General features: G+C 38.9%; 1 protein-coding gene across 1 annotated transcript; it reads left to right on the forward strand.

Moving 5' to 3' along the window:
- Positions 1-1,959: 1,959 nt before the first annotated feature.
- cmtr2 (cap methyltransferase 2) lies at positions 1,960-6,631 on the forward strand (the record flags this gene model as incomplete). Its single annotated transcript, XM_079240277.1, has 2 exons — positions 1,960-3,210; positions 5,576-6,631. The coding sequence occupies 2 exons, from the start codon at positions 1,960-1,962 to the stop codon at positions 6,629-6,631; spliced, it is 2,307 nt and encodes a 768-aa protein (XP_079096403.1).
- Between the last annotated feature and the right edge of the window lie 5,479 nt (positions 6,632-12,110).

A 12,110-nucleotide genomic window follows, 5' to 3' on the forward strand; every position in this document is an offset into this window, starting at 1 on the left:
TCAACGTTACGCATGCGCAGGGCTCTTTTTCAGTCACATGAACTGGCTGCTACGTTTGCTAGCGTTGCCGCAGTTTGGGTGAGTCGTCCCTTGAATTTTCGTGGAGCTTTGTTTCTTGTTGAAAAGCAAAAGTTAGATAGAGATGCTCTTTAGGGAAACATACTTGAAGCTTAGCAGTGAGTGTGTGGAAATTTGCCCACTACGATGTTCAGAAAGCTTTGAGCTTAGCGCTTAAAAAAGTGCCGTGTTGAAGATGAACTTTAGTTAAAACTGCTTTCACCGCAGCCAACTTCACTTTTATCCATCCTTACAGCCTGAAAAGCTCAACTTCACTTTTATCTATCCTTACAGCCTGAAAAGTTCAACTTCACTTTTATCCATCCTTGCAGTCTGAAAAGCTCAACTTCACTCAGTCAAATGGCAGAAGACGGGTTTGCTTGCAGATTCAACTGGGAACAGATAAACTAGACTGATATATTTAGATGTCATACAATGTTCACATGCGGTTGCGGAGGTCCAGAAAATAAACATCTAGATCATAGACGGTCTAAGAGCAAGCTATTTCCCGGACATTAGTTTGCTGCTTAAATACCTTAATCTCAAATCAACACCTTCCGCTCATGCAAAGGTAATGAAGTGCCCCTGAGTGATTTAGTGATGCTATTTTTCCATTATGCTCACACAGATTATTATTTACACATGTTGTATTGATATAAAGTTAATATTTAGTTATTGTTCAACCGAACATTTAATGTTGACTCTAAAATGATAAATGTGGCCTAATGGTTAGTTATGGATGGCCAAATTATGCCTTAAATGGTACCAGTTTACAATTTAATGAGCCTAAATTTAAGTGTATTAAACATTTTGTGTTTTGTTTTTTTTTTGTTTGTTTTGTTTATGTTTTGTTGGGGAAAACCAAAATAAAAAGGCAAAGATGAAAATAAAAAATTGGGCAGATGTAGACTCTTTAGTTTTGCTTGAATCAGTTGTCAGGCTGTGATCCAATAAACAAACGCAAAAGTGACTTCTAGAGTGATTTCAGGGAAGAAATTAAGTAATAAATACTCTGGTTGATTCCCCATGATGCAGTTTTTGTACTCTTACGTTCAACTATCAGTGCATGCAGTTCTGGTTTACACTTCTTGTACAAAGCTTTACAGAGCTCAATAACTTGATTGTGTTGAAGCTGAATTTGCAACACCCATAAAATACCAGTTGTTGTATTTAACAGCTTTTGCTAACCAAAATATTGCCATGTAATTTCATTTTAATGATAAATTTACTCTACTTTTAATTTCATAAGTGGCAAGCAGTTTTTTTTAATTCAACATGGAGATGTGAGTTACAGCAGTGTGATTGCTAACAAACGACTGGTGAATGGTTTGTCATTAACTGTAAACCATACAGGGCATTGCCATTTATCACTTAGTTGCTGCAGACTAATGAAGACATGACCCAGAAATGCATCTTCCCGCCAGCATCTTCATTTAAATCATGCACTCATGCAGACAATTGGCTCTGATCATTTTATTCTGTTTGCCAATTAGACATTGTTTTGTGAGTACCAGGAATGGGAAGAATAATGATGTTAGTTTTATACTACAGTATTTTCTGGGACTTTGGCAAAGGTCCTAAAAACATATATTTTGAACCACACTTTAAATGGCAGCATGTTCTAAAGATCTAAGAAAATCTGCATCATGTGAATAAAAATATTTTGCTTTTGAGTCTTATGAGAATATTGTTTTGTGGTTTTGATGTCATGTTGAGTAATGACCCGTCTTGATGAGGTAACAACCCATTTTTTTCTTTTGTGACAATGGAATCTACCTGTGCTGTGTAAAAGTATCAAGCTAACACTAAACGTTCTGGTAGTTTACATCAAAATACAGAATTGCCCTTTAAATCATTGCATATCCACCTTTTTATGTTCTTGTCCCACAGCAGGTGTGGAGGATGAACTCTGACAATGGCACCAAGAGGAAAATTTGCAAGCAGCAACACTTCAGCAGCGTGGCGATATCCGACCCTGACGTACTGGCAGAGATACAAGGTCTTTTTAGCAAAGTTAAAGCCTATGTGAAGCCGTCCGGTGGGGAGTGGAGCATCCCTGACCCAAATGTTGCTCTCAGACACCCAGTGGAAGAGCACCAACATCTACAGGAGCTGAAGGCCTCTCTGAATGCAGTGAAGAACCAGCTCAGTGACAAGGATGTACAGGTGTGGCATCAGCACACCAACTCCACCAACCGAGCCGGGAAGGTGATTGCTGCTGTACGCAGTGCTGCCAATGCAGAGATCTGCACTCAGGCCTGGTGCAAGTTCTATGAGATCCTGGGAACCTTTAGTCTTCTTCCTGAAGAGGCTCTTCAAAATGGAGAGTTGAACACTGTCCATCTGTGTGAGGCACCAGGGGCATTTATAGCTGCTCTGAACCACTACATGAAAACCAGTGAGTCCACACGATACTGTGACTGGTGCTGGGTTGCCAACACTCTCAATCCATACCACGAGGCTAACGGAGGTGGTACAACCATTTCAGACGATCGGTTAATCGCCAACACGCTGCCCTGGTGGTTTTTTGGCTCAGACAACACGGGAAACATCATGGATCAGAAACACTTGCTGGATATGCAGGCGTTTGTGTCCAACATGCGTAGAGTTGATTTGGTGACAGCTGATGGAAGTTTTGACTGTCAGGAAAATCCTGATGAACAGGAAGCACTGGTGGCATCACTTCACTTCTGTGAGGTGACAGCAGCACTGCTGCTCCTTAGCCCTGGTGGTTCTTTTGTACTGAAGATGTTTACCCTGTATGAACACTCCTCTGTCTGCTTACTCTACCTGCTGAACTGCTGTTTCCACTCCGTCAATATCTTCAAACCTGCAACCAGCAAAGCAGGAAATTCAGAGATTTATGTTGTGTGTCTGAACTATGACTGTAAGGAGGCTTTGAGGCCTCTGCTCTCAAAACTAGTTCGCAATTATGGACCGCATCTAGCTGATCGAGAAGCTCTCTTCCCCGTGTCTCTTATCCCAGAGTCCTTTTTGAAGCAGCACAAAGAGGTTTGCTTGTACTTCCACACCCTGCAGGTAGAGACGATCACTGAAAACCTGCACCTGTTTGATGAAATGAACACAGAGCAGAAGCAGCGGCTTGAACACATCAGAGACTGTGTGGTCCAACAATACCTGCAGCGCTTCCAGGTAGGATAACTTCACAACCTGATAAGCACAAATCTGGGTCTGCAAACTGTATCTGTCTGTCTAGATAGATTTAAGTGCAGAGGTGTTCAATTCCAGTCCTTGTTGGCTGAAATCCTAGAAGTTTTTTTTGTGTTTGGGTTTTTTTTTTTATGTTTCTCTAATCCAACACACCTGGTTCAAATTATATTTACTCTGCAACAGCTTGTTGTTGAGGTCTGCCTGTACATGTTGCCCCATTAATCAGATTCAGGTGCGCTGCAACAAGAAACCTCCAAAATCTGCTGGACAGCGGCTCTTGAGGACCAACTTCATACGCCCCCAATTTAGTAGCTGTTCTGGAGCATTTTTAAAATGAAAATGAAGGTTTTTATTACCAGATGAAAAGTCTGATTCCATAAAGGGTGTGGGATGAGACATGAATAGAGCAGGCAAGTGACAAAATAAGATGTCTCTGATTTTTTTATTGTCAATCAACATTAGTTAAAGCATTTTTCATACAGCTGAATCCTCTCAAGACTTTTTGCAGCACATTAGCTGTATTTTACTCGTAGACCGTATGTAAAAGCTGGATGGAGCCTCTGTGACATCACCCGTAGGTTTCTGTAGAGCTGATTTAAAGCTCATTGGGCGGTTCCTATCATTGCCATCTTGGCAGCGTCACGCGTGTCATCTCTCCCCGAAAAATAAACATGTTTACAGCATGGTTCAAAAATCCATTTTTGGTTTATAGGTCAGGTTTACTTTCATGACAACTGTGGGGGAGTGAATTTTTTTCTAACTCGTCCATTTTAAAGTAATTTAATCTCGAAGTTTGGCAAATTTAGGGACTACACATTTAGCCTGTTTGACACTTTGTTTAGCGTGAAATATCCCAAAACTTTGGAAATAGGTTGTGCCACCGGCAGTTTCTTCATTGTTTAAACAGACGCTCCACTAAATGACAATACTGCCTCCAGCACTTCCTGTGGTTCTTTGCGTCATTTGCTTGATGTTTAGAGTTCTTATACTGTCTGTAAAGCTGTTGTTGGTAAATGGCGTTAAGTTGCCTAGCAAAGCGTTTTATTAGCAAAGCCGTTTTGGGCATTTATAACGCGACGCGTCGACAATGAAATTTTCGCATTGATTAATTTTCGTGGTCGACGTTGTCGACAAATCGTTGCAGCGTTAGCTGTATACAATTGTTATGAAATCGTGTTCAGGCATAAACACCTAAAGTTACCCCCGGTTGATTTTACAGGCATCATGCACATAAAAATTGTGGTTGAAATATTTTTCTATCTATTAGAATAAATCATTTCTATGAAGATGTACTTTGTAAAAACATCAAGTACAGTCAATACTTTCATGATCATGGACCAAGTCACAACAATGTGAATTTTCAGCGTCGGTAACTTAACAGTTATGTGATCGATGATGTTGAGGTGGGACATTTAGGGTATGCTAGGACACTGGGTAGAGACTCAGGATGGGGATGCTGTTTCTTATCTGTAACTGTTGCTCATTGGGTTGATAGGAGGATAAAATGCATCAACAGTAGGTATGGGAGAGGAAAAGGGACTGTAAAGGAGGAAGAGTGAAGAAAAACAAAGGCGAGAGGGAGGAAGAAGAGATGGTGGGGTGTGGGGAGAGTGTATGAAAGAAGGATGGGAGAGGGAAGACTGAATGGATGTTGGATGAGGGGTAGGTAAGGCTGGGGTCAAGAGGACAAAACAGAGTTGAGGAAATAAACTGAGTATAACATTGTTCACCTGGTGGTGATGTTGAGACATGTCCTGGCTCACAAACCTGAAAGTTAGCCCGTTGTTGAAGTCAGATTTAATGACTTTTTTTTTTTTTTTTTTTTTGTCCAATTTTGTTTTAGTACATAAATAATAAAAACTGAATTGTTTAACCACATGTATAAGCTCTGAGCATGACTGAATGAGCTCTTCTTACATTAGTAAACTTTATTTTCTAAGAAACAAATTTTGTCCAGCTTTTTTTTTTCTTTGTTCATGATAAAATGGATTAAACCCAGCTAAATCCACCTGATGTCATAGCCAACAGATAAATGGATGGATGGATGGATGGATGGATATACTTTTATTATATTTAAGATAAGCATTTGATATAATCACTTTATCAAATTATTTCATTCTTTGACAATCCCTTAAAGAAAAAATCTGTAATTCTTCTATTGGATGCAGCAGATTTGCAGATATCAGAATTCATATAGCAAATCTGTATAAATCGAAGGGTTTGTGTTTATTTAATAATCTGCTCTGTGTTTTTGGCTTTTTTTAAGAAGTTTTATTTTTAAGAAAAACACATTTTTACACAGAAGTTTAAGAATCGGAAAATGAACTTGTCTTTGTTTTCTTCCTAGGTTAGCTTTCTTCCACGAAGTCGATGGATTTCTCGGAACACAGTGATTCCTGCCTGCTGCAGTGTGCCGGCAGGTCGGCCTCTGGGACAGAAGAAACAAACGGGCTCCTTTAATGAGCGGAAGGAACTACAAGCCCTGAGCTGGAGGGAGCGAATTCAGAGAAGTTGCCATGCTGCTTGCATACAGAGACACTCTACTGATAAAGAGGAGATGGGCAGCTTCCTGGAAGGACCCCTGTCCAGCTGTCACATAGATACATGGTTTGTCATTATCGGCGCTACACTGCCTGCAGTCAGAAACTCTCCATTCTGTGAAGGAGGGTTGTTAAACTACTTGAACGAAGCCCAGATGGACACAGCTGTAGACTGGACCCACATATCCCCCTGTAAGTCGTGCCATTCGGCTTGTGCAGCCAGCATTTTGTCTGAAGTTGCAGGTCTGTGCGTCCTCAAAGCCAGCTCCATGGGAAGCAAAAAGAAGAGACGCTGTCTGGTGTTTGGCAGTTGCTCAGTGTGGGATTCCTGCGAAAGCCTCATTGGGGATTTAGTCTTAACGGTCTGTGCAGAGCCTTCTTTTCCGCAGAGAGGCTGCATCTCGTTGCACGACGGGGAGCCGCTGTATCAGCAGCAGCTCTTGGGATGCATCATGTTTTCCCTGCAGACCCTGAGCTCTGGAGATGCCCTGCTGCTGCCTGTGTTTTCTGCCCTCACCCGTGTCACTGCAGCCTTTGTGCTCTGTTTACATGTGTGTTTTCGCTCAGTTTCATTCAGGTGTCCACCCCCCTCTGGTGCGGTTGGAGCAGTGCTTGTGTGTACTGGCTTCTGCCCAGAAGCTGCTGCCCAAATTCTGCCTTTTCTGACTGATGTGCAGAACTGCATGAGTCAGTTGCTAAAGGGAGGGGAGGGCGGGGAGAAAAACCAGCCTTGTGGAGGTGACAGACAGGTCCTACAGTTTGTTCCCATGGAGGAGCTGCTGAATGGAGGACTGATGGAGTTCCTGTGGACCATGAACTCCGAAATCATTCAACAGAAGCTGCATCTGCTCATGCAGTCTTAGTGCCACTCAGTGAACTGTCATACTGTTTCTGATGCTGTCTCATCATGTTACGGACTGTTATTTGCTGTTGAAGCAGAAGACAGCTCAGACTTCCAGCAGTTAGTTCCTGATTCATTTCCTCATGCTAAAATCAAAACAACTCATCTGACTTTACAATACTTCCCTTTGACAATGAATGACTGTTAACAGGCTGATTTTTAAGAGGCTCAGCTCATAGCAAAGCGAGAAAGATCCCTTTTCTACAAATACTACTTTAATGAAATCATATTACCTACAACTGCAACTTAAGCCAGAGCAGACTTTCAGAATACATTGATCAGATTTGACTTACCCAGCCTTTATGCAGCTGATGGTGCTGTTTGAATGATTGAAGATATTATTATTAGTACCAGCCAAGAAATGGTCAGAAAGACATGATGATATAAAGTGCAGCCCAAAAAATATAAATTATTTCTAGTGGGTATTAGGTTTTTTTTTGTTTGGGTTTTTTTTTTTGGTTTTTTTTTTTTTTTTACAGAAGAGAGCCCTGGACAAAAAAAAGTTATTCAGATTATTTTGTCTTTTTATCCATTTAAAGCATTGACCCACACTTCTGCTGGCATTTATTCATATACCAAGTGTCTGCATCAGGCTACAGTTTACTGTTGAAGCCTGAGATGGTGGGAGGTTTTTGTCAGCCTTTCAGGCATTTGCAAATGAAAACAAGTTTCCTGATTTAATTTATGCTCTGACAATTTTGAACAAATTTAAGTTTTACTTAAACCGCCTTAATACGTAAAATATGGAAGGTCTTGGAATGCGTGTACCATCTTTTACATTGAGAAGCTCACTGCTGACAGAATACTTGACAGTGATATGCTCAAACATTACTTTAACACTTTATCAGCAAGTGAATTAGATTTTAACAAAGCAGAATGCCATGTAATCGTCAAACGTTTCATTGCTGTGGTGGCAAACTTTTTTTTTTTTTTTTTTTTAAGAAATAATTTAAAAGGGTATGGTAATTGTTCAACATTACTACTTTTGAGGAAAAAAATATTTTGTCTTAAGACAGAAAAATAGTTTAGGTAAAAAGATTCACTAAATAAAAAATTTGGCCTAGATATCCGTCAGGGTGTGCTCAATTGTAGGATTTTATTTAGAAACAGCAAGTTTCCTTTTTTTTAATCAGAAAAATGTCTTGTTTAGTTATTTAGTTTCCACGCTGACAATCATTTAAATTTATATTTTAGGCAGAAAATCAATGGATCGATATTTTCACTTAAAGTACTTTGTTATATAAGTACTGGCCAACTGATTATTTTTGTTCATTTTATATAAAGATAATACACATTACTTTCTAACTGAGCATCTGAAAGCAGACACAAGTTTCACAACTATCAGATTCTTTAGACTTAAACTTAATCAGAGCGATGTTGCAAGTTGCACCCTGTTGTGTTTTCGGCCAGTGGCAGCAAGATTAATTTTGGCATCAGTTCTGATGTGACTTTAGAAAATCCAGCAGATCTTTATTGCTGTAATTATGTGTTGAACAAGCTGTTTTAGCTGGAAATATGAAGTCACCTGAGCTCCTAAACTGATTGACAGCTTCATTGATAACGCACACACATTGCCTGTTCACTAAAATCAAGTGATTTGAATAGCAGCAATAATTCTGAATTCTTCCAGTTTCACTCCCTATTTTAGAGTTACTTTCAACCTGCAGGTGGGAACAAAACTAATCACACAAAGTTGCAATGCATGAAATTGCAAATTTCCTCCCTGTACTTGATCAGCAGAACTCATCTGTGACTAAAATTTCTGAGGTTAGTGAGGAGTTTGTATAATCGGTTATCCAACCCTCAGCACCAAACGGTCACAGATGTTTGGAGCTGAAGTTGACATCACACACAGCCTGAGGTTTACCTCGTTGTAACAAATTATTTCATCCAGTGATGGTGGAAATCTGTTTGCCATCATGGATCCTGGAGCTGATTTACTGTTAAACCAGTTAATTTCTTTTGTGCCCGGGTAGGCAAAACTCACTTGCCTCACATCAAAGAAGAGATTTGAGTGCACTAAAGGGTTTAATTTGATGTGAGTCTGTGCAGCCAAGTGGGCTTTGGAAAGGACATCATGTGCTTGTTTAATGTTTGTCTTTTCTTTCTTTTTTTTTATTATGGTTCAGTGTGAGTTTAATTTATATTCCTACAAAAATAATAAAAATGTGCACTGGTATGAAGTATGAGTCAAAATTATTTCCAAATAACAATTAGCAAAACTCCCCAAATCTTACTTGGGGGGGGCAGCTTTGTTTTTCATGTGTTCTGCATAGTTTGAAACTGGATCATAGAGTAATTGATTTATTTGTGATCATTTACCCCATCTGTCTACATCCTGGAAGACCACTGCTCACACAATCACTGCAGATGTAGACAGAGGCAAGCAAATTCTAATGTTGGTGGTGTTCTTTCCACCTTCAATCTTGATCTGAGACACCAAAGATGAACCCGTTGATGATTGTTCACGGCATGCATGGCTTTAAAATGGAGAAGTGTTGAAGTTTGGCTGTCTGGATGAGAGATGGAGAGATTGGAAACTAATGCAGCATGAATGTATGTTCCCAGTGTCATTTTTCTCAATTGCCCAAATATGTGTGTACACAAACCAACAACTCATTGTGTGAGTTTTATTTTTTTGGACTGTGTCATTATCAACTGCAATCTGTGGATCAAATGATCAGATGGCCAATTAACATGAACTTTCCATGAACTCAGATGTGAGTTAATGAATTGCAGCACTGAAATGTTGCTTAATTATATTGTCATTTTGTGAAACTGGCTGGATATTTCTTTAATAGGCAGGTAAAGAGAAAAATAATGAAATGTGGGTTTTCACTTTGACTAGAATTATTTAAGTAATACAAACAAGTCTATATTTAAGGAAACCCAACACAGATAAAATGATCATGTATATAGTGGAGTGTAAAGTGCAGCATGTTGCTGAAGAGCATTAAGTCTTTACAAACCTGTAAACAGGAGGGATGCTTTTCTCTCAGGGCTGGATGCTGTTTGGTTATTGCAGTTTTTTTTTTTCTTCTGTTGGTTTTACTAATTAAGCCACTTTAATTATTACATCTAAGAGCTGTGCTTGTAATTGTACCATTTTATAAAGATCACAAGTTGTTATTTCTAAAAAAAAGAAAAGAAAAAAAAAGTTTATCATGACCACAAGATCACCTTGAAGTCATTGAGAATTAATGTCTCATTGATTTGATCATACTTTATTTCTGCTTTCAGTATTTCCGTCCTGCCTGTTGGGGAGCAGCAATTTGGTCATCAAAGCAAACAATACTTTCTTAGTTGGCAAAGATTAAACATTTATCACTTCCTACTGATGTGTCTCCCAGCAGCTACACAAAACACTAAAGACACTTACATCATGCCCATTTCCCATCTGACATTTTCAACCAAATCTGATGGTGCCATACATATGTACTGGCATAGCACTCCTGATATCTGATCATTATAAGATGAAACCCTCATGCTTTCATCACAACAAATCCTGGCTGCTATTACAACATATGACAATTAACATTGTGATGGGTTTCACTTACATGTATCAGTCTATTAGCTTCACTTTGCTTCAGATTTAGTTCATATAAACTATATTTACTGCTCTCCCAAAGATAACTCCAGCTCATGGAGCTCACCGCTAGCGAGGTGAGTACTATCCTTTAAAGAAGTGGTTCTCAAACTTTTTGAGCAGCGACCCCCTAGATAACTTAAATTGGTGTTCACAACCCTCCCACCCCTGAGTGACTGTCTATTGTGTAATGTATCAAATGGGTCATCTTGCAGCCATCTCCTAAATGTAAGGCTGAAAAACTGTCTGAATCTTCATAAATGAGGATAAAATGGTTTTTGGTGGATTCAGTTTACCACTGTATACATACGTGTATTTGTGTTTAATCATTTAAACGCATTCTGCTCCATTTCTGTGATCTTTCATCTGTAACTAAGATGTCATTTTCTTACCAATTTCTCTGAAATGTCTATTTTTGTGCAAATTAACTTGTTACATCATTGTTTGAAATGATGCTGTTAGACTCCCAGTGTTTTAGGTTAAATGAGAGACGTGAGTTTTTTTCACTGAATATATTTAGTCTTAAAATAACATTAACAGTTGCTATCAAATTAGATAGCTGGTTAAAATATTTAAAGGCTGAAGTGAAAAGGAAAAAAAACAGGTGCATCATTTTTAGTATGAATAATTGGATGCATTGTCATCTGTATTTGCTGGACACTGGCTTCTCTCCTTTACCTCAGCTTACTACTGCATCGATTATCCCCTAGAGCTTAGCTCTGAGGTCAAAGATCTGCTGTTGCCACTTCAATAAATGCTGAGCAGCACAAGATACGCATAACGGTTACTTCATATAACCTTGATGTGCAGAAAACAAGGACACATGCACATACGCTCATGATCCTTTTGTAGATGAAATGCTCCATCTGAACTGAGCTAACCACCGCAGCAGCGAGAGCAGCATCCCTGTTCTTTGTGTCGAGACAGAAGTCTGCTACTTTTCTGCACATGAAATTAGAGCAAAATTCCTTTTTTTTTTTAAATTAATTTGGAAAACAAAATGCATGAAGATTTCAATCAGTGTGACACACGCACAAACACAGTTATGAATTGCATAATTTGCATTAAGGTATCCTATTTATGCTCTTTATCAGAAACATTAAACGTATAAAACAAACTTTGCCACAAATTACCATTTAATTAATTGGTTCTGCAAGAAGCCTGCACTACAAGTAATCTTTTAGCGAGACGGCAGCTAAAGGGGACAGCATAATAATGAGGGCTGGAAATTATTTTTCAGAGGCTGAGGTAATCTAATTCAAAGTATAATAAATTATTTCAGCCCACGTTAGTGGATAATGTCAGCCTTTCTTTGGCTTGGTCCACCACCTTCGACCATACTTTAAAGACCATCTGTTAAAGGGTTAGATTAAACTTGTCCTGACTTTTAGGGTATCAGAACCTAAATGAGATTTTATGGAATTCTATGAAATGGTCCTGGAGACCTCCTTTAACAAGAACTAATCTATATGCAGTGTGGAGCACTAAAGTAGGTGTTCAGGTCTGTTACTGGTCAAAGATGATAACGAGTGTCGCAACTACCTAAAATGTGGCTTTTGAGCTAAAAAAAAAAAAGAAAAAAATTTAGAGACAGTTCAGTCCAAATTTGATAAATTCTCAGAACTAATAGACCTAAGGAATCAAATTAAGTGTATCCACTGAGTTTACCGTGACTATAGCGTTTATTTAAATTAATCTGAGTTTTTCTATAACAAGATGCATAAGGAGCAAGTGGCCTTCCTACCTTATTCCTTCAACTGTTTTTTTGTTTCCAGTGACTGTGTGAACATGTAAACATTTTGTGTCAACAAGAGAAAAGCGATTACATAATAAAGTCGATTAAGCTGTGTATTTC

The sequence above is a fragment of the Telmatherina bonti genome, assembly GCF_933228915.1.
Source record: "Telmatherina bonti genome assembly, chromosome: 1".
Taxonomy (NCBI): domain Eukaryota; kingdom Metazoa; phylum Chordata; class Actinopteri; order Atheriniformes; family Telmatherinidae; genus Telmatherina; species Telmatherina bonti.